General features: G+C 35.0%; 1 protein-coding gene and 1 pseudogene across 1 annotated transcript; one reads left to right on the top strand and one right to left on the bottom strand.

Moving 5' to 3' along the window:
* Nucleotides 1-64: 64 nt before the first annotated feature.
* UTP6 (UTP6, small subunit processome component) lies at nt 65-22410 on the bottom strand. Its single transcript, XM_011360011.2, has 19 exons — nt 22218-22410; nt 20846-20930; nt 17853-17894; nt 17528-17620; nt 16833-16880; nt 16339-16402; nt 14810-14928; nt 11786-11863; nt 10723-10804; nt 10154-10235; nt 9106-9290; nt 8491-8570; nt 8065-8142; nt 5587-5766; nt 4662-4742; nt 4354-4463; nt 3490-3556; nt 1161-1233; nt 65-255 (listed from the first exon to the last, which is right to left on the bottom strand). Exons 1-19 carry the CDS (start codon nt 22307-22309, stop codon nt 98-100), a joined length of 1797 nt encoding a protein of 598 aa, XP_011358313.1. The 5' UTR covers nt 22310-22410; the 3' UTR covers nt 65-97.
* On the top strand, nt 12407-12525 carry LOC111739563 (annotated as a pseudogene).
* Nucleotides 22411-22567: the final 157 nt, after the last annotated feature.

Here is a 22567-nt window from a genome sequence, read left to right on the forward strand (position 1 = left end):
GCCAGCCATCTCTCAGCAAATTGCAGATGAACTCAACATAAATCTACCAGAAGGCTTACAATACTATTTCACAAAGTTAGCTGTATTCTTCCACTTTTCACAAATGGCCAGCTTGATGCATAGCATGTTTAGCTACAAACACCTCTGCTGACTCTCCCTGCAGCATTTTCATGGCTCGCCAATAGATCTGTCCGCAGTTCTCAGGTCTACCAAGGGGATGGTTCAATTCTTCTTTGATGTAATCTATCCAAAGATCTTTAAAGGGAACCAAAAAATTACTGTAAATATACAATTAGATAACTGATAAGGCTTTATTAGGTAAACGTAATTATTTAATACCTATAAAATACCAGATTTCTAAGAAACTTAACTTCTTCTTTCCACAGAACCCTATGAGAAACAATACCTCTCTCAGCTTCCTTACACTGAGGTATACCAAAACTACTTTTTTAAAGTAGAAAACTTTATTCTAATTATGATAATTTACATTATACAGACTCAAAAATACGAAGTATTTTAGAAGAAGGATTTTGCTGAGTCTCTTTCTAGGTGAAACTGACCTTAATGAGTTCACCATAACCTTGTGACCGTGCTTAATAAAACTTGCTTGAATTAGTAAAAATGCCATTTTCACTCATTTCATCAGTGAAGATCTGTTTTCTAAATGTGGCTTTAACAATTACACATGTCAGTTTTTGAGACCCTAAGTAAACAGATTTTACATGACATACCTACACCCACAAGTATGTTTTACAAGTCTTATAAATGAAGACAATGTGGCAACAGCCAATGACAACGAACGTCAATTAGCATCCCACTGCCCCTTTGCTGTAACTCCTACTCCTTTTTGTTCTGACCTACACTATTAACCCTACCCTTACAAATACATTTTTTAAAGAGAACCAAACAAATCTTTCTCTAATCCAGAGTTCTTAATAGAAGACCCATAGACTCTTGAGCTTGTGAACAAATAATAAGCAAAATTATATCTGCAAGTACCTATACACAAAGTGAGGGAAGAGGCAGGGGAAAGATGCAAGTTTTATTCTCAAAGAGGGCCATGACCCAAAAAAGTTAAGAAACACTCTTCTAACCATACTGAAAAGTTACAAACTCCACATGTAAACAGACTCAAGTGTCTATAACTGAAGTTTACTTACCAGAATCTACAGATCCATACTCTCTCAAAGCCCTCTCATAATATTCTCTTAAGTTCGCCATCTTGCAGGATTCCTAACAAAAATAATCAGACAATCTTGCCTCAAAAGCCTATTTTATAATGTCACAAACTCATGTCAACCACATTGTTAAGCAGCTACCATCTATTAGATATCTGAAGGAGAGAAAGGTTGTGGCTTAAGATGATCACAGCCTGGCTTTCAACATACCCAGAGAAAAGTCATATACATTTACTTCCAGTGTGAAGTAAATGTCAAACGGTGATAAAAAGCACTTTGCTATTGTAGCATGGAAAAAGCCTACTTAATTCTCAGTTGGAGGAACATGGGCAGCTTCAGAGGAAAGTACACTTCAAAGCCCTGAGGGAGGAGTAGGATTGAAATAAATGGGCGAAGGTTCTACTCCCTGTGGCTAGGGACATATTAGCTTTGTCTACCTTAAAATCTTTTATATCAAGGCAAAGTACATATAACTACTAGTTACATGACCTTCAGCAAGTTTTTTAAACCCTCTGACCTTAAAAGTGTCCTCACACATAAAAAATAATAATAATAATGATATCTTAGAGCAACTACAAGGATTAAATTAAAATGCCTCTTAATTATGCACCTAGCCAAATAGGTGGTACTAATTTTACAATCAGTAAATGTTAATTCTTTACTTCTACTTCCACTTAAACATATTCTCTTTTGTTTCATCTTCAAAGCAGACTAACATCTTCGGTTTAAAAATCCTCTTACGGGGGGTGGCTCCATAGTGTAGTGGTTAGCATGTCTGTTTTATATGCAGAAGGTCCTGGGCTTGCGCCCCAGATAGAACCACGGACCATGCCCCGGGTGTGCGCCACAAGATTGTAGGAGGAGACACCCCACCTTCAGAGCTCCAGTCCTTAAGGGGAAATGGCAACATCCATAGGTCAGGCGGTGGAGGGGGGTGGGTCCTTTTACATATAGTCAAATAACTATTTCTTCATTCAAATTTCTCTTCACTGACACTGTACTTGTAGTTTTATAGAAAAGTCAATTTAACCTCATATCTTACACATGCATGGAAACGAGAATCATACTTTTTGAAGAGCTCATAATGTCCATGGCACTATGCAAATTCCCTTCTATTACCTCTGCCTTATAACTAACCTTCATACCCCTGGAAATGTATTATGGCCTCCTTTATAGATAAAGATGCCAAAACTTAGAATTAAGTGACTTGCCCAAGACACATAACTATTATGTTATTAAACCAAAGCCTGGCCATTAATGATTACACTATACTATCTCTTACACTATAGGACAAGAACAGATAAGTTACCCATACGGTGATCAAAACTATAAAAATAAGAGTGCAACCACTCTAATTTTTCAAAATTCATATAAAAATAATAAACACTAATCAAAATACCAAAATAAAGCAGAAAAAGCAAAACTAAATACTTGGGAGGTATGAAGAAATAAGTATACTGACATATCTGCTAACTGTCACTATAAATAAATCTTTTGGAGAACTACCTGGTAATATATACACAACTATAAAAAAGACTAATATTTCTAGTTCTAGAAATTTATCTCAAGAAAACAATTCAAAAGAAAAAAATACTATACAAACAAAATGCTTGTAGCACTCTGTTTTCAATATCAAAAATCTGGAAACAACCTATATGTAATGAAATGGTTAAGAAAATCATGGGTTTAAGAATAACACTACCACAATTAAAAATAATAACCATGTAAAAACACAGGAATGTGTTTACAAAATAATGTTACCTGAGAGAGAAAAAGAGAGAACCTCCATGCGACAGAAGTCAGAAATAAAACAGTACAAAACTGAGTGTATAAAGTAAACAAAAAATTAAACAAAACAACATAAATAAATACGGTTGGTTGTATTACTGTGATAGGATGACAGATACATTTGAATTTCCGGTATTATTTTTTTAACTGAGATTTTTCTGTACTCTTCCCCACTTAGGTATGCAGTTAAAAACACCAACAACAGTTACCGAGTGCCTTCTCTTTACCTCACAACCCAATACAAGAGACAAACAGGATGCTGTGGAGACAGAGAAGCGCGTCACCTAGCCTGACAGGAAGGGCTTTCAATAAGAGGTGACATCTAAGTTTTCTATTTTCCAGACATGTACTTTCTCTTCTTTGCTTGATTACCATTCTTAAACCATCTCATGAAAAAAGGAGCTGGATTAAAGGAATGTATATTGTATTATAATGGGAGCTCTTTAATTATCAAAATGCTATCAGAGATTAGTAACCACCAATCCATTTTCCCAGACAAGAAATGCATAGACAGAACACTTACTTGCTCCTTTTCAAACTGGATTATTTTCCTGAAAAAATCAACCGAAAATGGACGGCTTTCCTGTAAACTAAAAAGGAGGAGGCTGTTATCTTCCACAATGACAGAAAACCTCTTATAGCTCATGAATATAAATATCTATGGCCAGTGCCTCCACAACATGTGGTTTAATAAAGACCTGGCCACAATTCCATGTAAGAACTAGACTCGACCACCAGTCACTCTCAATGCTTTCAATCTCCAATGACTTACTCTTTACCACCAAATTCTTTCCTATCCAGTTTTCTTCCTGTTCTTCTCTTTCTCGCTTTCAGAATTTTAAGTTCCTTCTACTATTACACTTAAGGTCTTTTTTAAAAGAGACCAATAATTCCACTTCTAAAAGTATATTCTAAGGAAATAATTTCCAACAAATAATATTTGTATAGAAATGTTCATCAAAGCAGTATCACTGTGCCAAACAAATTATGGCACATCCACAGAATGGCATATCATATAGTTTTAATAAACGATGTTTATGAAGAATTATCACTGATAAAGGCCAATCTAATGTTCACCAATAAAAGTGGTGTAGAAAATATGATTATACTATGATCTCAAATATGTGAAAGACAAATTTTAAAATGATAATATTAACAGTTTTTCCTCTTGATGATGAGGTTACCATGAATTATTAGTTATCTCTTTTTTAAAATTTTCCACAATGGGTATGAACTGCTTTTACTGTTCCAAAAAGGAAAAAGAAAACTTTTAGAGAAAGTCTCCTGGATTACTTCCTCAGATACTACTTGTGATACACACATGATCTGGATATGAGGGTCTGAGTATGGAGTAGAGACTAGAACAGCTATGAACATTTGTGAGTACCTTTTAAACACGGCTCTGGCCTTTTTGTAGCCACCACTTCGATAAGCCCAATCTAGGTACTTCTCCTTCAGAGGGACTGAGTCAGCACCTGTAACAGCTAAGATAGCTTTCTACAATTTAAAAGAAAAAAGAAACTACATGAGGAAATTTATGAATGTCAAAACAAATTTTCCCACACCCAATCCAGGCTGCTCAATTAATAGTGCTTTAGGAACACTTGCTATAGAAATAACCCTAAAGCTAGCCAACTAGTGAACCTATTTGCTCATTCCCCACATACCACAAGATTTAGAACATCAGGCCTATACCTTATAGATGGCTTCAGTGTCTTCTTGGCTTTTGGCACCTTCACTCCATTCTGTCCAAGAAATCCACAATGGCAGACAAGCCTGCTCACAATAAAAATGTTAGAAAATGACAGGTCAGCACTATGCTCTGAAAACTAATCACTATAAAGACAGGTTCCTCCTGAGATAATATGTAAAATATGGCTTCGTTCCCACTCTGTCCTCACTGTGACAGAATCCTCAGTGCCCAGCAGGAATGGCATGCCAGAATTCAGATAGCCTTCTGACCAATTCACCCACAGTCATACGCTCCTGTTAATTCTAGTTCCCTTCTGCTGGGGAATGCTGCCTGTAGTTATCATCATCAATTATCTGTTAATTAATTAATAGCCTATAGAGCTACTCAGACCCACAGCTACCCCAGATATGTCTCTGCTCTCTAGGACCCAAAAGTACTAATTAATCTAGGTTGAACCACCTGATCTCATGTCTCAGAAGTACACACAAATGAGCAGTAAAATAATTAAATTTTTTTTTCCCACTTTAACTCCTGGAATACTTTCTTTTTACTAATATAAAAGATTCACTGCAAAGGTTTAAGGTTTAGTCTTTTAAACTTTAGGGTTTAGAAATATGTATGTGTTTTAAAATCAGGCTTAAAGTCAGGTTTGGAAGCAAGTGATAATATTTTATTACTGTTTCTCACCTGTAAGATATCTAGATGGAACATAAAATTTATAACTTATATAATATAATCAATTTCAAATAAAGAATTAGAAATAAGACATTAAATGGAAGTAAATTCCTACTCTTGAACCCTGGACCATCACCATAAGTACACATTAGGGCCCACTATCATCACACAAGTACATTCCAAATGAGCTTTTGGCTGAAGTCTTAAAAGGTTTGCCAAAAGAATGAAATATAAAAGACCCAACTGACAGACCTGGGGTTTTAGGTACACGAAGGCTTCTTCAAAATGCATGGCTATGTCAGGGCTCTTTGAGTCAATCAGCACTTGCAGCTTCATCTGCCACATCATCACGGAGTCTCTAAACAATTCAGTCCCGGCTACTGCCACCTGCAGAGCTTCCTTAAAGAAGTCATGATGCAGCAACAACTCAATCTAGATAAGACAAAGGATCACTGGAATGTTAACTACTGAAAGCTAAATGATCTATGTAATAGAAGACAAATAAAGACCTCATATGAGGCAGTAATTTCAACAGCCTTTCCACTAAGCTTTTTTACCATAGCTGCCAAACAGGCACAAAGTGGAATTTCTCCTCCATTCCCTGCTCCTACTCGCAAGGGCTATCCAAAAACAAAACAAAACAAAACAAAACAAAACATCAACCAGGGAAGAGGTGAAAAGTAGAAGGCCTACATTATTTAGATTGGAAGTTTTAAATAAAATAGTTCATTATAATAAAACTCACACTCACCAAACAATGTAAAAAAATCAGTAAAGATAAAACCAGTATTTGTGGGGTGATAAGGAAATAAGTTAGTTCATTCAAACACAGTTGGGCACACTATAAACTGATATAATTTTCCTGAAATATAATTTGATACTATGTAACAAGAAATAAAAAGTGTTCATATCTTAAACTTGGGAATTTTATTTTAACAAATATGACCCAGCAAATAAATCAACAGAAGGAATTTTATTTGTTCAAAATGCCTATATCCACTTCACTTTAACACAAGGGGAAAAAAACCTAAAACGAATTCAATTTTATAAAACTGTGAAAAAGCAAATAAATGGCAGTATACAATCTTTTCATTTAGCAAACATTTTTATTTCACACTATCTATGTTAGATTCGATAATGAGAAAATAGGTACATTCTCTACTAAAGAGACTCCAATATGCTATTGGAGGACAAAGCAGGAGCACCCAACAGAGTCTATGACAGTGATGAGAAAGGACTCCCAGAAAGGAATCACCATTTATGCTAAGACTTGAGGAAGAACATGCACTAGTCAGGTGAAAGCAGAAATCCACAGGAAAAGAGAAAGCTCTCCCAAACAGCATGCGCAAGAGGCTCAAGATGAGCAAGAGCTTGGATACGAAAGGAAATTCAAGTTCACAATGGCTAGAGTAAAATGAAGAGCTGGCAGGTTAGGCTAGAAATACAGGCAGGGGCCAAATACATGAGACTGAGCAGCTTTATCCAAAGGACAATGGAAAGCCCCAGAATAATCTCATAATTAATTTTAAAAGATCATTCTGTGGAGAATAATGTGAAGAAAGGATGGATGTAGAAATCAGCAAAGCTTTTTAAGTTTAGAGGCAATATGTTGAGGAACTCTCATTAAAGGCAAAGTCACCAAATGAGTGATGAGGTGGCCTAGTTAGGAAGGGGAGCATGAGAGATTGGGAGAGCAGAGGATGTTTGCAAAAGCCAGAGTGGCTAGTGGCAAGATAAATAATGGAAAGAGCAGGACTGCCAAGGCAATACTCAAAGCAAAGCCCATCTAGATGTATGTATAGGGTGTAAGTGTCCTATTGACATTCAATAATTTAAATGGGGGCAGCTGAACTCATTCAGATATGGGATTTTTGCCTGATAGATGCCATTGCACAAGAAGGGTACCTCATTAGTAATATAATACAATAGGCTAGTATACAGTATATGCATTATACAAGTATATATAAATGCATTTTTAAATGTTAGATAAAAATAGAATATGAAATAGCAAAACATTAATAGTAATTATATATAAATCACATGATGATATGAATCAGGAGCTATACAAAATAAAGGCACCTGACAAATATAAAGATTTCTGCCTATGAAGGTATTTAAATACCTTCGTGTAATGCTCTCGACAACTCTGAGTTGGCAAAAACAAGGATCGCTATTACTATTTTAAAATCAAGTAAACTCTGAAAGGTTAAACGATTTGCCCAAGTCATCTAGCTATTAAATGGCAAAATCCAATCTAGAACTGTGTACTCCCCCCACCCCCAGCACATTACTCTGGTCTCTAAAATAATCTTTATCCACCCCAAGAGGTAAGGATGGGTTAATACGCCTCTATGAGAGCTTCTAAAACACAGGGAATACATTTGATTTATTTTTATTGTACCAGTGGTTAATCTGGGCCAGGCATTTAGATTGAAAGTTCAGGAAAAGAACATTCAGTAAAAGATGGATGGGGGAACAAACAAAATAAACCCAAACTGTGATTCTTTGAGTGTTTTCCACTAAATATTATTCCTCCTTTTACTGGTACAGAGTTCATTTTTGACATATGCCAAATACTGAGAGCCAAATGTAAATACTTTCTACATCTGCTATACCAAACTTACAAATGGGTTGTGACATAACTTTATATATATTAAAACACATGATGCCAGCACAAACCAACGAGAATTAAGTTCATGTAAATGGCAGTGAATGTATTCAAGTACTTACCCACTGCTTGTATTGGAATTCTGGTAGAAGTCTGAGTTCATGTGCCTTCCTGAATGCAACCATGGTTCTTTCCAGCCTCTGAAATCAGAAAAATCCCTCAGCTTGTTACTAAGATCCCAACAAAGGTCTTTGGCCTGACAGGATCAAAAGCAGTTTTGCACATTTCTAAGTGCTGAGAGAAGGGATTGAGGTTGTTTTCCTTATGGTTAGATGAATTGGACAGCTGCACCAAGTACAGCCCAGTAAGAGAGCACCTCCAAACCTGGTGGTCAGTATAAGAGCAAATAAAACTCAGACTTTCCAAACAACAGGTCATTCACAAGGAGAAAGAGCAATTAAGCATCAAGTTGTTGGAAAGTGTCCCAGGCGCCAAAAGAGACAGTCACTTTCTAGTCAGCCACTATAACCATGTAACAAAGTCCTTACCTTCTCCCTGAGGGAATGACTATTTGTCTTCTTAGTAAACCTTTCCAAGCAAAAGTTAATGTAACACTTCCACATGGCCTCTGAAAAAAAGAATACATTGATCAGATCAGCAATTCTCTTAGTGTAACGATCATCATATATCTTTTCTTTGAAGGAAAAATTCCTCTGAAGAAGAGCTTAAATCAACCTGGTTAAAAAGAAAAAAAGCTACTCTGATTACAGCCAATCGAACATTTCCAATAGTAGAGAAAAACAAATGAATAATGACATAAATATAAAAATTAAAAACCTTACCCATGTTATATATCCCCTCTACCTTAATACTCTAGTATTACAAAATTTAAAAATAAATCTATATCAAAAGATAAAGCATTATAGTTAATTCTGAATTATCACTTCCAAATAAATGAATGTAAATACCACTGCAATTGAGGAAGGTCATAAAAGCTCCATCTTTTATCTCTAGAGAAAGAACAAGTTGGAAAGCCAGGTACACTGTAAACTACCACAGAGAGATTCCTGAAATTGATTCTGATCATAAGAATGGGAACTTCAGTTTCATATTCATGAATGCTATTATTTCTGTATACCACACCTCAGTTTGGTGAAGTTTACCTGTAGGGAGAGTCTTTACTGCTTCTTCATATACAGCACAGCACCGCTCCTCCTTCCGGCCCATCTCCACTGCTTTGGCTTGTTTCGTGGCAGGTTGCTCTTCTCCTGGCTGCAAATGGATCTCTAATTCTCGTCGTGCCACATAATCCCAAGTGAGAGGGTCATCTGTGTGCAGAGTTTGAAGGCTGAAAGATAACAGTTTATTGGTATCAACCGCATGACACAAGACTAACTTAGAATACCAAACAGAAAGACAGTTCTCTATGCTCTAAAAATGTACCCAGGATACCCCTGCAACAATTCCAGTACCATGAGAGTCATTTCCCACTAGGCTCTTCAGATATCTTCACACTCACTGTATAAATTTTGTTAATGAATCAGAGTTGTCACACATTTATTAGGTTTCAAAATATTTCAGACATTATTCACAAATGTTAATTTTCAAGTTAGCTCTCAAAGTCAAATCAGCAGGTATGCGTGATGACAGAACCTGCCTTAAGCCCCAGAGAACCTTATTCTATAATACAGGCAAAGATAAAGCACAACCTAACCTTCTACCAAAACCCTGAAGATATCCGAAGAGCAAACTAGTCCAAGTTCTATTTTAATTCCTGTGAATGTAAGCAGTGCTACCTAAGAGCGAAGTGCCCACAAGGTAGGTGGCAAAATCATTCTCAAACCATATAATGACATTAAAGAATAAAATCACTTGCAGCATTCAACTATAATCATTCATGAGTACAACTCTCATTTTATGGACAAAAAACATGGCAGAAAAGCCGGAATATAAATTTTTATTTAAGCTGTAAGATTTACATGCTATTGCATAAAAAGAAACTATTCCTCAAGGGAAGTAATAAGTAAATCAAACAATTTCTCCAAGAATATGTTTTTGTATTTGATTTACTATGATATAATGATCTTAAAACTTAGCTTTCTTCCAAGAATTTATTGTGGTATCTTCTTTCCTACTTTCTAAATATCCACCCTCAAACCCTTACCACAAGATCAGAAACAAACGTATTCACTTTTCTCCTATTTTACTTACTCATCATAAATTTCTCTTTGCAGATCTTTGGCAAAGTCGAATAGCTGTGCAATTGAAAGCAATGACACATGAAATTCTGCACCTAAAATTTAAAAAGTGGGGGAAGGGGTAAGACTCTAAAGTATCACTTTACTCTAAAAGTACCACCACCTTCTTGATATACTGTAGTTTATTTTTTTTAAATTGAAAAATAGGACAAAACAGAGAAAAAAACACCCACTGTTCCATTATACAAGCAAAACCATTAATAATATTTGGGGGTACTCATAAGTACTTCTAATTTTTATTCTAAACTTCTTAAGGGCATAAAAGAATGCATTAAATCATCTATTTCTTTTCCACTCCCCACATGAATTAAGTACTCAATAAAAATGTATTGAAATGTTCAAGTACATCCTAAGGAGCAATAAGTCTCTTCTGAAAGTAATAGGACGTTATTACCACCATCGGGGTTTTATACACATTCTAACAGAATTTCTTATGGAAATTTTCAAAATTAACAGGTCTTCCTTATTATAAATAGGTTATTTCACTTTTCCACTATAAATAAATTTTCAAAAGATACCTACCTTTAATTATGCTTACAGAATTTTTGTAGATGATCCGTGCCAATTCGCCTGTAAGGATTTCTTCAGGACAATCAAGATTCCCCTAAAGAGTGTTATATTAAACATAACTGGTAACACCAGTAAGTAGATCCTAGACTACCTATGCCATATGACCTCTGGCAAATCTTGTCTCTCTCTGGGCCAGTTCCCTCACTTACACAACTTGCAGCTTGAGTAAGACCACTGATCTTCAAACTGTGGTCTCTCAAGCCCCTGGGGTGGTAGCAAGATCACATGGTTTAAGGCCTTGCTCCTCTTTTAGACCAGAATAGGTCAAGTTTTACATGCCCTGTTTACTCTTCTGTGTAAAGCTTTTACTTAAACAGAAAAATCAGAGCTAGAAACCACAATAACAGATGATAACAAAGTACATTTTTCAGCTCTAACATTCTAAAATTTCTCTGTAAAATTATTCTGTCATGTAAAAAATTAACATAAAAAAGAAGCTAGGAACCACACATTTCACAACCTTTCTTGAGCTCCCTCAACCCATTAATATATTATTTAACAAAATCATAAAGTACTAAAGAATAGCATTTGGCCGTTCCATGAGTAATAATTTTGAGGGCCATGTCAATAATCCAAAAGTCTATTTTTAAAGTACAAAATTCCACTTTTATTACTAAGCCCATTTAATTAAGTCAAACTCTCAACTCATCTTAAATTTTCAAAATATGACACTGAATTGGAAAGAAAAATACATTCCAAAGATTTTTCTCTTACTCTTAAGCAGGCTCAATACCTCTATACGTTTTGTTTTTTTTTTAAATCTTAAAACAACAGAACTTTACCGAAGGGATAAATAAATAAATAGTATTTTTTTTTCTTTTTTCAGGCCAATGCCAGTGTTTTTATTTTTGTTATTTTTTTTAATTTTATTTTTTTTTTAATTGAAGAAATGATTTAAATTTTTTTTCCCCGTCTACCTCCCCCTCCCTTTCCCCTTACCCTCTGGTAACCACTAGTCCACTGTCCATGAAACCTCTATACATTTTTAACAAGAGATAACACATCAGGATCTTACCATATCCATGTTGGCTTTTTCAAATTCTTGCTTTTCCTTCCTCGATTTCTCAGCATGCATCAGCTCCATCCTAAAGTACTACAGAGGTAAATAATACATTGAAAATTTTTAGAGATGACTTTTTAAGTTAGAAATACATAAGATGCCATTTTTTACCCATAAATATCAGATCTGGGAAAGTTTGGGGGAATAGTACATGTGTTATAAAACTAGCTAACACCGACAAGGAGGTAGGTCTCTGCGCATTTAACAGTTCTGTATTCTGACTTCAGTGGTGCTTGCGCAAATCTATGCATGTGAAAAAAATGACAAAACTATATGTACATTATGCCAATGTCAATTTCCTGGCTTTAATATTATGCTATAACTTTATAAAATGTAACCATCAGGGCAAACTGAGTAAATGGTACATAGGACCTCTCCATATTATCTTTGTAACTTCCAGGGTATCTGTAATTATTTTGAAATAAAAATCAAGGGTAAATATGTAACATCAAGCTATATTAACAGAAATTAATGAACAATTAACATGTACTGTAAAGTTGGGCTTATCCAGAATTTTTAATACTTTGAATTCTATTTCAAAATATTAAAATGACAAGTTTAAAAACAATGCTTAGAGTCTACGGCCATGCTACCCTGAACAAGCCCAATCCCGTCTGATCTCAGAAGCTAAGCAAGGTCGGGCCTGGTTAGTATTTGGATGGGAGACCACCTAGGAAGACCAGGTGCTGTAGGCATAAAAAATAAAAAAATAAAGGATTGTAAGCTTACAGGGTCCTTGCAATCTGTGAGGTCAACCAAAGGTTGCCTCGCCTAAAAAATTAAAAATAGATAAATAAATAAATAAAAACAATGCTATACCCTTTAAACCAGGAATTAATTCTAGGAATCTATAATAAGGAAATAATCCTAAATACCTAAAAGATTCATACATAAAGATGTTAAGAGCAATTACTGGAAACAATCTAAAAGTGAAATAGGTTATAAAAGAAGTATATTGCTGATGTAGTCATAAAATAGTTACGATAATTTTATAATGGTGCATCACAATTCTAATGTTATTCTACCTGGTTTTTAAAGCTGGCTACAAAATTTTACATATAACACAAGTATATCTTCCGCCATGTGAAAAATGTGCACGGAAAAAAAAATGCACCAGATCGTTGATAGCATGTCCTGAATTAGTCAAACATTTTTCCTTCCATGCTTCTGCTTTTTATTTTTTCTCCAAGATTTTCTACACATACACTATTACTTTTTTAAAAACCATTTTTTATAATGTGGCTATTAGAACAGCTAAATATACATCAGAAGTTCTCAAAATGTGACTTGGAGATACCTGGGGGGTTCCTGACACACTTTCAGGGGGTCTGCAAGGTCAAAATTACTTTCATAACAACATTAACATGTTATCTGCCTTTTCACTCTTATTATATCAAAAGTTTAAGATTTTCCAGAGGCTATATTGATGGGCACTATCACCCATAATGAATGCAAAAGCAGATCTGAGAATCTACCTGTCCGCTATGATAAAATCAGATATTCAAGTAATTAGCAAAAATGTATAATGCCATTCTTCTCTTTAAATTTTGTTTTAAAAGAGTAATTTTCATTTAAAAATAAGTAATTTATTTAGCATGTAAATAAGTTTGTTTTTAAATGATTATTTTTTATATTTCTTGGTTTTAATTTTCAATAAAATAAGAACTGATAGATATAACCCATATAAACAAAAGATCTTTGAGTTCCTCAGTAATTTAAGATTGCAAAAAAATCCTAAGACCAAAAACTTTAAACGCCACCAATATAGAGCAATATATACTACTGCAGAACTATACTCATGATGCATTAGATAAAAATACAGAACACAAGACTATGTGGTAGAATCCCACTTTTCAGAAACAAAACCTGTTTTAAATATCTGTAATATGCATAAAAGTATGTGTAATGAGTACTTTTTCTGTCACTTTGTCATTAAACTATTTTCTCTGAACTATTTATAACAAATTCTAATTACTTTTGTTAAGAATAAGCAATAAATCTATTTCCATTTTGGAAAATACAAGTATGGGTATTTATGAAAGCCTCCAAAAAAAACATATAAATAACAACACCACACAATAACCCTCTAAACAGCAGGGAGGATTGATTCTTACAATAGTTTCTCAATAAAAATAAATAAAGGCAGCAAAGAAATATCTAACAGAAACATGACTACAATATAAAACATCATTAAATTATGAAACCAAAACTACAGTTGAGACAGCTACAAAACCATTTAGCATGAAGACCCGTATCTTTTTCCCCCCTCAGCATACAAGGATTAATATTCATTTGAAGACTAAACAACAGTTTCTCCCTTACTCTGACAAATATCTCAGAAAAGGGTGTAGCTTCCAATAATACACTATTTACAGTATTTGTTTGTTTTAATCAAAACAATGGCCATCATTGCTCTAGTGCACCCCTCTAAGAGGGAGTAAGGAAGTATCCATCTCAAGAATAAGAGACAAAAAGGATGGGAAGTGGAAAAAAGGAGAAGAGAAGACAAAAGGGGAGAATAGAGGAGGAAAAAGGAAAGAAGGGGGAGAGAAAAGGGGAGGGAAGAAAGGAAAATAAAAAAGGAAGGAAGGTAGGATGGAAGGCCAAGAAAAAAATAACAGAAGTATATCAAGATGGCTGAACCCTGGTCTCCCAACTAAAAACAGGTAAGGTCCAATTCCCTATCCTTCCCAACCATAATGGGCAGGTCAGAGTTTTATCAGTCTCTCACTATAAACCTGGAAGATGTACAAGGTCAAAGTCCATTACTGGCAAAGAAATATCCTCCTGGTCCCCTTTCCCCAGCAGCTCCCCTACATATCCTTAGCCTCCATAAAGTGAAGGCATTTTTAAATTAATAAAGAATGTACATCTCCAGAGGACCTAACTGAAACATCACTCTCTCATCTTATGTGCACGTACACTCCCTTTTTTTTCTTCTTCTAAAGGGACGATTTTATTTTTATTTTACACACTCACTTCTTGATAAAGTTTTGGGCACTGTGGATGAAAGCGCAGAGCTCGAAGAAACAGTTGTCTTGCGCTTTCTGAAGACAAGCGATCTTCCATTTCCCATTTGGCTGCCATAATCCACAAAGCTATAAATGAAAAATATCAGGCTTCATTACAATAAATAAATCAAGTTAGACAAAAAAAGACCATTGTTTCAATTTTAATAGTCAAAGAATTTTTTTTCAGTCCTACCAAAAATGGAAGGGGATGGAAAGGGGGAATTTCTAATAGTTATCTGTATTGTTGCTTTATCTAAAATTACAAAAGTATTCTAAAGCAAATAGGTAAATGTTAACATCTAAGGGTACTTATGTGCCTATTACTGTATTTCATCACACCTAAGGTCAACATCACTTTAAGACACAGAAAAATTTTAAGTGTTAAAATGCCGGGAAAAAATTATGCATCTTAGAATCAACAAAATAAAATTATTTTGTTCTTTTCTCTATTTAAAATAGTTCATATATATTTTTTTAATGGCTCATAATTTTAGCACCACACTCTAACCAACTGAGCTAACCAGCCACTCAATGGCTCATAATTCTAAAATAAATTTTTTATCATATCTGTTGGTAATAAAAGCTTAAAAAAAAAAAAAAACTTCTGCTCTTCTACATGGGAAATTAACCTTGAGTTAGCATTCTATTTCCCTAGAAACTTAATAAAGGTCAGCTCTGTTATCAGGCAAGACTGCTTTTGGTAAAAACGACCTATGGTTGTTAACCACATTTATACTAGGAGGGCCACTGCTTCAGGCTTTCTTGAGCATGTGACTCCTGAAATTGAGTACAGTCCTTTCTAGTATTCCTGGAAGCTATGCCCATACATGGATCTTCTAAGCCAGACTGGCTCTTATACCCACTCATGTGGTATCATCCCCTCACACCTGAACTGCCACTAGCCTCTGAACTGCTAAGAGTACTCTAGTTTAGAAATACACCTAATCCTGTCCTCCCATATTCTTCTGAATAAACTGGTACCAAATGTAGACTATTTAAGTCTAATGTAGTATAAAATGTCTGGTTGAGCCTAATACTTGATAATAGGCACTGGAGTACCTTCCCTGCAAAATAACGTACCATTCACACAATGTTCACAAGAGAAGTCTTTCTCTTACAAAACACAAGTATCTACCCTATGCCAGTCACTCTTTTAAAATCTGTATCAGTATTTCCCCTTTAAGTTTTTGAAATCCCCTAAATATGACTGCCTCTAAAAAAAATGTCCCTCAAAGGACCAAACAGTTTCTTTTAGCAACAACTAAAAAAAAAAAACATAGTTCTTCTGGCCTATAAGTATAATACCTTACACAGTAACTAGTATACAATACAGAAGGATAACTAAGAGGTAGATATTTAGGAACCAAAACCGCTAAGGCCAAGTGCCTAAGCTCAAGTTTTCAAAATAACCTTTTAGGTTTATCAAGCAAAATAAATTCCAAAATAGCCTGAGTCTACATAAAAGGTAAAAAAGAACTGACAAGGATTTCACCATACCTGGCTTGTTTGAATGAATGGCCAACATGGCAGAGAATACCTTGCTAAGTTGAGCTTTGGTAGCCTGTAAAAGAGGAAGAAAAATTCTATTTACTGCACAGGGAAATCATTGTTATTAATCTAAGTAATCTGTACTGTACCCTTACCAACTGGAAAATCCAATGGGCAAGAATTGCTATTGCTAGGGACAAATAAACAAATACAGACGCACTCATAGTTTTCTTCTATCTAAACCACCCTACACAAACATTCTAAATACCAAAAAAAAAAAATTCTACTTTAATAAACAAATAGACATAAAGATCATTTTCTTTTCAACTGACTTAAAAGACATTTAGTCATTCGGATATGCAAATGCTGTTATACTGAAGTTCAGCCTTCTTGTGTTCTTTTCCCATTTGTTAACCCTACACCTTTGGAGAAAACATGAAGTTCAATAAGCCAACTAACCAATAGAAGAAAGGAGAGCAAGACACAGCTGCCCAAATACTTACCCATTTCTTACAAAAGACTACATAGGATAGCCAAAGTTGAACGTCATCCTGCAAGAAAAGTAGTGTAGTAAGCTGCCTGAATTTGAACTTTATATATAATACACCTTTGAAACAGGTAGATTTCGGAAATGTCAATGTGTTACGAAAACCCTCAGCCTATTAGGCTGTCCCCCATCAAGGCCTGAGATCTCTTAACCATGATAAGCTGTTCCACCACTCCTACCTATCATGCTCTAAGACAAAATCTGTTGTCTATCCAATTTGTTCAATGTAGTTTTAAAATGGTCTTAGTCAAGGATAGCAACCCACAATTTGTCATTTCCAGGAATCCAAACTACTTCCCATATAATATGTCCCAGTCTCAGAGCTAAAATTGAAGAAAATCAAGTTATTGAGGTACTGCCCATACTCTAACCATTTATCTTTCACCTCCAAGTCTTCAGTGTATTTTACTTAGAGATATACCAAATTCTAGTTCTTTTTATCTTTATGTTTCAAAACTATTCTTTTCAGCACCGTCCTCACAGAATGAGATAAATTTTCTTACTAGTTTGTTAAATGGTTTCAAGTTATGATACTATCCTGAGAATAAGTATTGAGATACTTAAGATAAGACTAGAGAACAATATATTTGAATATCCAAATCGTAACACGTATACTACGTATCTTCAGTTAAGGATGCTCTGATCACTTACTTTCCACTTTGCTGAAGCACGTCGGAAGACACCTTGTACCCGATGTACAATAGAATTCTCAATCTCATCCTTCTTAAATGAATACCCAATGCGCTAAAAAGAAACATAAAAAAGCAAAACCTCGGTTTAATCATATTTATCCAAAGCAGCATTCCCACTCGATCATTAAACAGTACTGACAGAGAAAGCAAATTGTTACAAATATCCATTATCAGCACCCCACAATTTATCAATGCCAACTGTTTCCCAAACCCAAGTTCTAGCTACAGAGCCATACCATTTAATTTTACATTTTTTTACAACTTTCAGAAAATTATCTACTTACAGTTCTTCTTCTCTGGATTAGCTCCAAAAGATTAATTTCATACTATGGAAGAAAAACATACAAAAAAAGAGGAAACAAATGATAACATTTTAAATATATAAGAAATGCATTAAGTATAAAATAAATAAAAATCAAGAACATAAAACAATAATTTGTTCTCAAAAAGCATAATTTACAGTGAATGTCTAGTAGTCACTGAATTCACCTTACATCTGCAAAACTCACAAATACATACATTAGCAAGCATGTAAACATAAGTACAAAAAAGCATGTTATTAAATTCATAAGACTTATAAGATGTATATCAATCTAACTTTCTAATCCACAATAGTGTATTCAAACTTTTAGTAAATTACCATACAAAAATTTTAGCTGATGCGCAAGCAAATAAAGCAAACAAGCTTGTTACTAGCTGAAACAGGGTGCCTAATTGGCTCTCCCTTCCCATGCCTCTGAAGAACCACTTAGAACCTCTAAGGCTCTCTAAAAACCACTACCACACAATGCCTCTGTAAGTTTCAGCTTAGTCCCTTAGAGATAGAAAGCTCAGGACCTCACAAGATTGCATGTGTCGTTTTAAAACTTTTATGGAATATTTCAAGCACACAGAACACACATGCAGCTAGCAACCACAAAGTTATGTCAAAGCCTATGTTTACTTGCTTCGAATCTTTTTTAGAAAGAAAACATCTGAAATAAAAGTGAAGCAAACTATGTGCCATAGCTGATTCCACTCTTCTCCCTTTCCAGAGGAAGTAACTATCTTGACTTTATCATTTTCAAGCACGACTTTGAACTTTATCATAATGCTGTCTTGACTGCTTTTAAACTTTATATAAATGGTATCATATTGTACCCATCGCTCCATATTTTTACTCAACATTATGACTATAGATATATCCCTGTTGACACATGAAATTCAAGTCCATTTATTTTAACTGCTATATAGTATTCCATTATATGAATGTACAATTTACCTACCCTTTTTCCTGCTGATGAATACTTGTTTCCACTTCTTTTATTACAAAAAGCTGCAATTAATATTCTTGTACATATCTTCTTGTGAACATACACAAGAACTTCCTCAGGGTGTATACCATCTTCTACCACTAATATGTAAGCTCCTCAAGGTAATGATTTTTGTTTAATTTATTGTTGTACCCCATCGGATTGGATCAATGCCTGCCATATACACAGCAAGTACTCAATATTTACTGTATGACTGAATGAATGAAATTGCTAGGTCATAGAGTATCCATATTTTCAACTTTATGGGATATTATCAAATTGCTCTCCCAAGTGATTATACCAATTTTATACTGACAATGTCGGTCTTTAAAACATTTGCTAATATGATGAATATAAAGCAGTTTTGCGCCCTGGTTTGAATCTATGTTTACCTGATTGCTAATGAGGCCAACCTAACATCTTTTCATAAGTAGACCAACAAATGATGTTTCCCCTTTGTGAAGTGCATGTTCACATTTTTCCAGTTGTTTTCATTTCCTTTCCAGTTGTCATTTTCTTCTTGGTTTATAGTTCTTTATATAATCTACATCCTAATTATACGTGTTCCAAATATTTTCTCCCATTATACGTGTTCCAAATATTTTCCCCCATTTTGTGGCTTGTCTTTCTTTTAATATTATTCATGGTGTCTGACTTTTAACATGTCAGACCAATCTTCTCTTCATGGTTTGTACTTTCACAGTCTCATCTATTTTAAGAAATCTTTCCCTACCTGAAGTCATCTTTTCATATTTTTTGTAGATGATTTAAAGTTTTCTCCCCCACATTTAGCTTTCCAATTCAGCAGGAATTTTTATGGATTATGTGATGAAGGGATCTAATTTTTTCGATGTGAATAACCAGAACCTCATTGATTTTAAATGCCACTATGTCTCATAGCAAGTTTACATGGTTATATGCAGGCAGGGGGGTATAAATATAAGAGTGTGTGTGTGTTTAATCATATTTCAGTTATGTTCCCTAAAACTAAACAAATCAATCTAATCTACACATGGCTCTTAAATATTTGAAGACTGAAGAATATTTGAAATTATTTGCTACTCTTAAATTTCCTTAAGGTTAAACAAGTCTACTTCCTTCAATGATTTCTCTAAGTACAAGGATTCCATCCTGGCTGCCTTCCAACCAACCTCTTAAAGTCTTTCTTAAAATGTAGTCTTGAGCCTAACACAGTGCTCCAGACATGGTCTTATAACTGCAAAACACTTTTTTTCAAACCAACACCTTCTGTGTGTCTTTTTGCCACTTCCTCTGCTCAACTAACTTACCTAACACTCCACTTCTGTCAATTAGATTATATTTTTGACATAATATGCTCTCAACTCATTTTGAGTTAGCAATCTACTATGAGGCCTAGGACCTCTTCCGAAAACAAGATTTCTGGCCATGTTTCATAAATTGTTTGTTGATTTTTCTCTTTTTTTTTAAAGTCTAAGCTCAGAACCTTCGGTCTTAAAACCATTCGTCTTTTTATGGGTTCTTTCTGAATTTTGATTTCGTCATCCAATGTATTAACTATTCTCCTCCATCTAAAAGTAGGTCTAGCATGTGTATTTTATCTTCACTGAAATCTTCAATTCACTTATAGGACTGAGAAGTATTGCAGCATACCTCTAAGTTGACAAACATGTATTAACTTTCTAACCAGCTACCATCATCAAACTCATTCTCCTTTATTTTTCCACTCAAGAGATAGTCTGTCAAATCTCTTGCTAAAATCCTGACATGCTGTGTCTTTGACAGTCTCTGATAAAGCCCATAGAAGAAAAAAAGAGTTCAGTCTACCAAGGACTAAATCCTTAGTGGAGCAATGGTATTCTCAAATCACCTTTGTTTCCTGTTCAAAAACTACCTGTCTAAACATCAGTTCTAGAATTCTGTAGAAAATTGACACCAAGCTCACCATTCTATAAGTGACTTAAAATTTGTGAGAAGATTAAAAGGTAATGAAATTATTCACTTACTTGAACATAATTGATAAAGTCTTCCTTACAAAGAGCTCTTCGCTGTATTCTGTATTCTAGATCCGAGGCTTTCTTAATGATAGCCCTGAGGAGAAAGCCATTTAAAATGTAACACTTAAAAAGTGTGAAATCAAGTTTGCAAATCAAGTTATAACTTTGGAGTTTTTGTTAAGTTTATTTTTAATATATTTAAAACACATTTTTACGAAAACATAATTCTCAAATAATTTTCCTTCATAAGCAAATACATGATGACTTCTGTGTTAAGGGCATCAGGATGTATTTTAAAACATTCCTGAAAATCCTTTTAAGAATACAAAACTGAATTAAATAGTCCTCATCTTAAAGTCACATTAATGTTAATCAATTACCAAGACCATTAACATTTCCACCAACGAAACGAATATTAAGTACTTTATATTATTTATATGTGGTATTAAAGATTTCCTTTCCTCCAAATTCAGGTCACTTAGGTTTTAATAATCAAATCTCTTTCCTAAATTCCTCTTCTGAGTTTTTAACAGGCAGATTGAAAAAAACAAAAAACAAAAACACCTAGATTGTCTCTACCTAGAAATGTTTATTACCACTACAAAGACTGATGACAGAAGACTCATTGTATTTAGCTAAAGAACACACAAGATGTGCATATTAGGAGAATTTAATGCAAGATGTGCAAGACCAATAATTGTCTCTAGTTAATAACAATAACATTTACTGAGCATTTATTAAGAATCCACACTGTTGCATTTCATTAACAAATGTTTAAGGCTCCCACAGTCACATCACTACATTCAGTCACTGTGAAATTAAGAAAGTCACAAATAACCATTAAAAACTATTAAACTTAATTTTAACAAATTACTGAATGCCAACTTTATGCCAGACGTTGTTGGCTAAACTCTGGGGTAGGATACGAAATTGAATTAAATGGTCTCCATCTTCAAGTCGTTAGAAAGATTTATCTACTCCTCCTGAGCTCTCTCTTCACATCTCTAGACAGAACACTCTACTATAATCAACTTAAAGTACACCGCACTACAATCAAAATGTTTAATTCGTCTCTCTCCCCCACCATACACAGAGCAGTTAGCGCCTGATGAACAGGGATCTTGGTTTTATCGCCTTTATAGCTCCAAGACCTAGTTTCTTGAAGAGCTGTCAGAATTTTGGGTGAGTAAATAAATGGACGGATCATCTTACAATAAATGAGAAATTAATTGTGGGCATCATCAAAATCTGGAAATAGGCTTCCGCCACGGTAGGAAAAATAAACACAACTGAAGTGTTCCCCATCCCTGCACCCGCCACACACACGACACAACCTCCCCTCAGCCCGCCCCAGCTCTCAGCTCTGTCCCTCAGCTCTCACTTAATCTCCGCGTGACTGAACAGTCCAATGCGCTCCAGTTGTTCCAATTCAGGGAGTCGATCTTCAATGCGCTCCTGAATTATCTCTGCCATGAGGTCTGAACTGTAGAAGCTAACCGAGAACCTCTTCAACACGCGTAGGAGGTGCCCACCTTCTATCCCGGAGACCCAGCCCTAACGTTCGCACGTGCTGACGTAACGTGCGCCTTAGGTCCCGCCTTTTCCGCTTCCGCCGCCTCCGCGGTTGGAGAAGGCCCTCTGGCTCTTGCAGCCGCGGTCACCTCCGTGCGGCTGACTGTGGGGTTGCAGCGAGGACCCCCTCCCTCACAGAACTCCAGTGGGCCAGAGTGG

The sequence above is a fragment of the Pteropus vampyrus genome, unplaced genomic scaffold, assembly GCF_000151845.1.
Source record: "Pteropus vampyrus isolate Shadow unplaced genomic scaffold, Pvam_2.0 Scaffold50, whole genome shotgun sequence".
Taxonomy (NCBI): domain Eukaryota; kingdom Metazoa; phylum Chordata; class Mammalia; order Chiroptera; family Pteropodidae; genus Pteropus; species Pteropus vampyrus.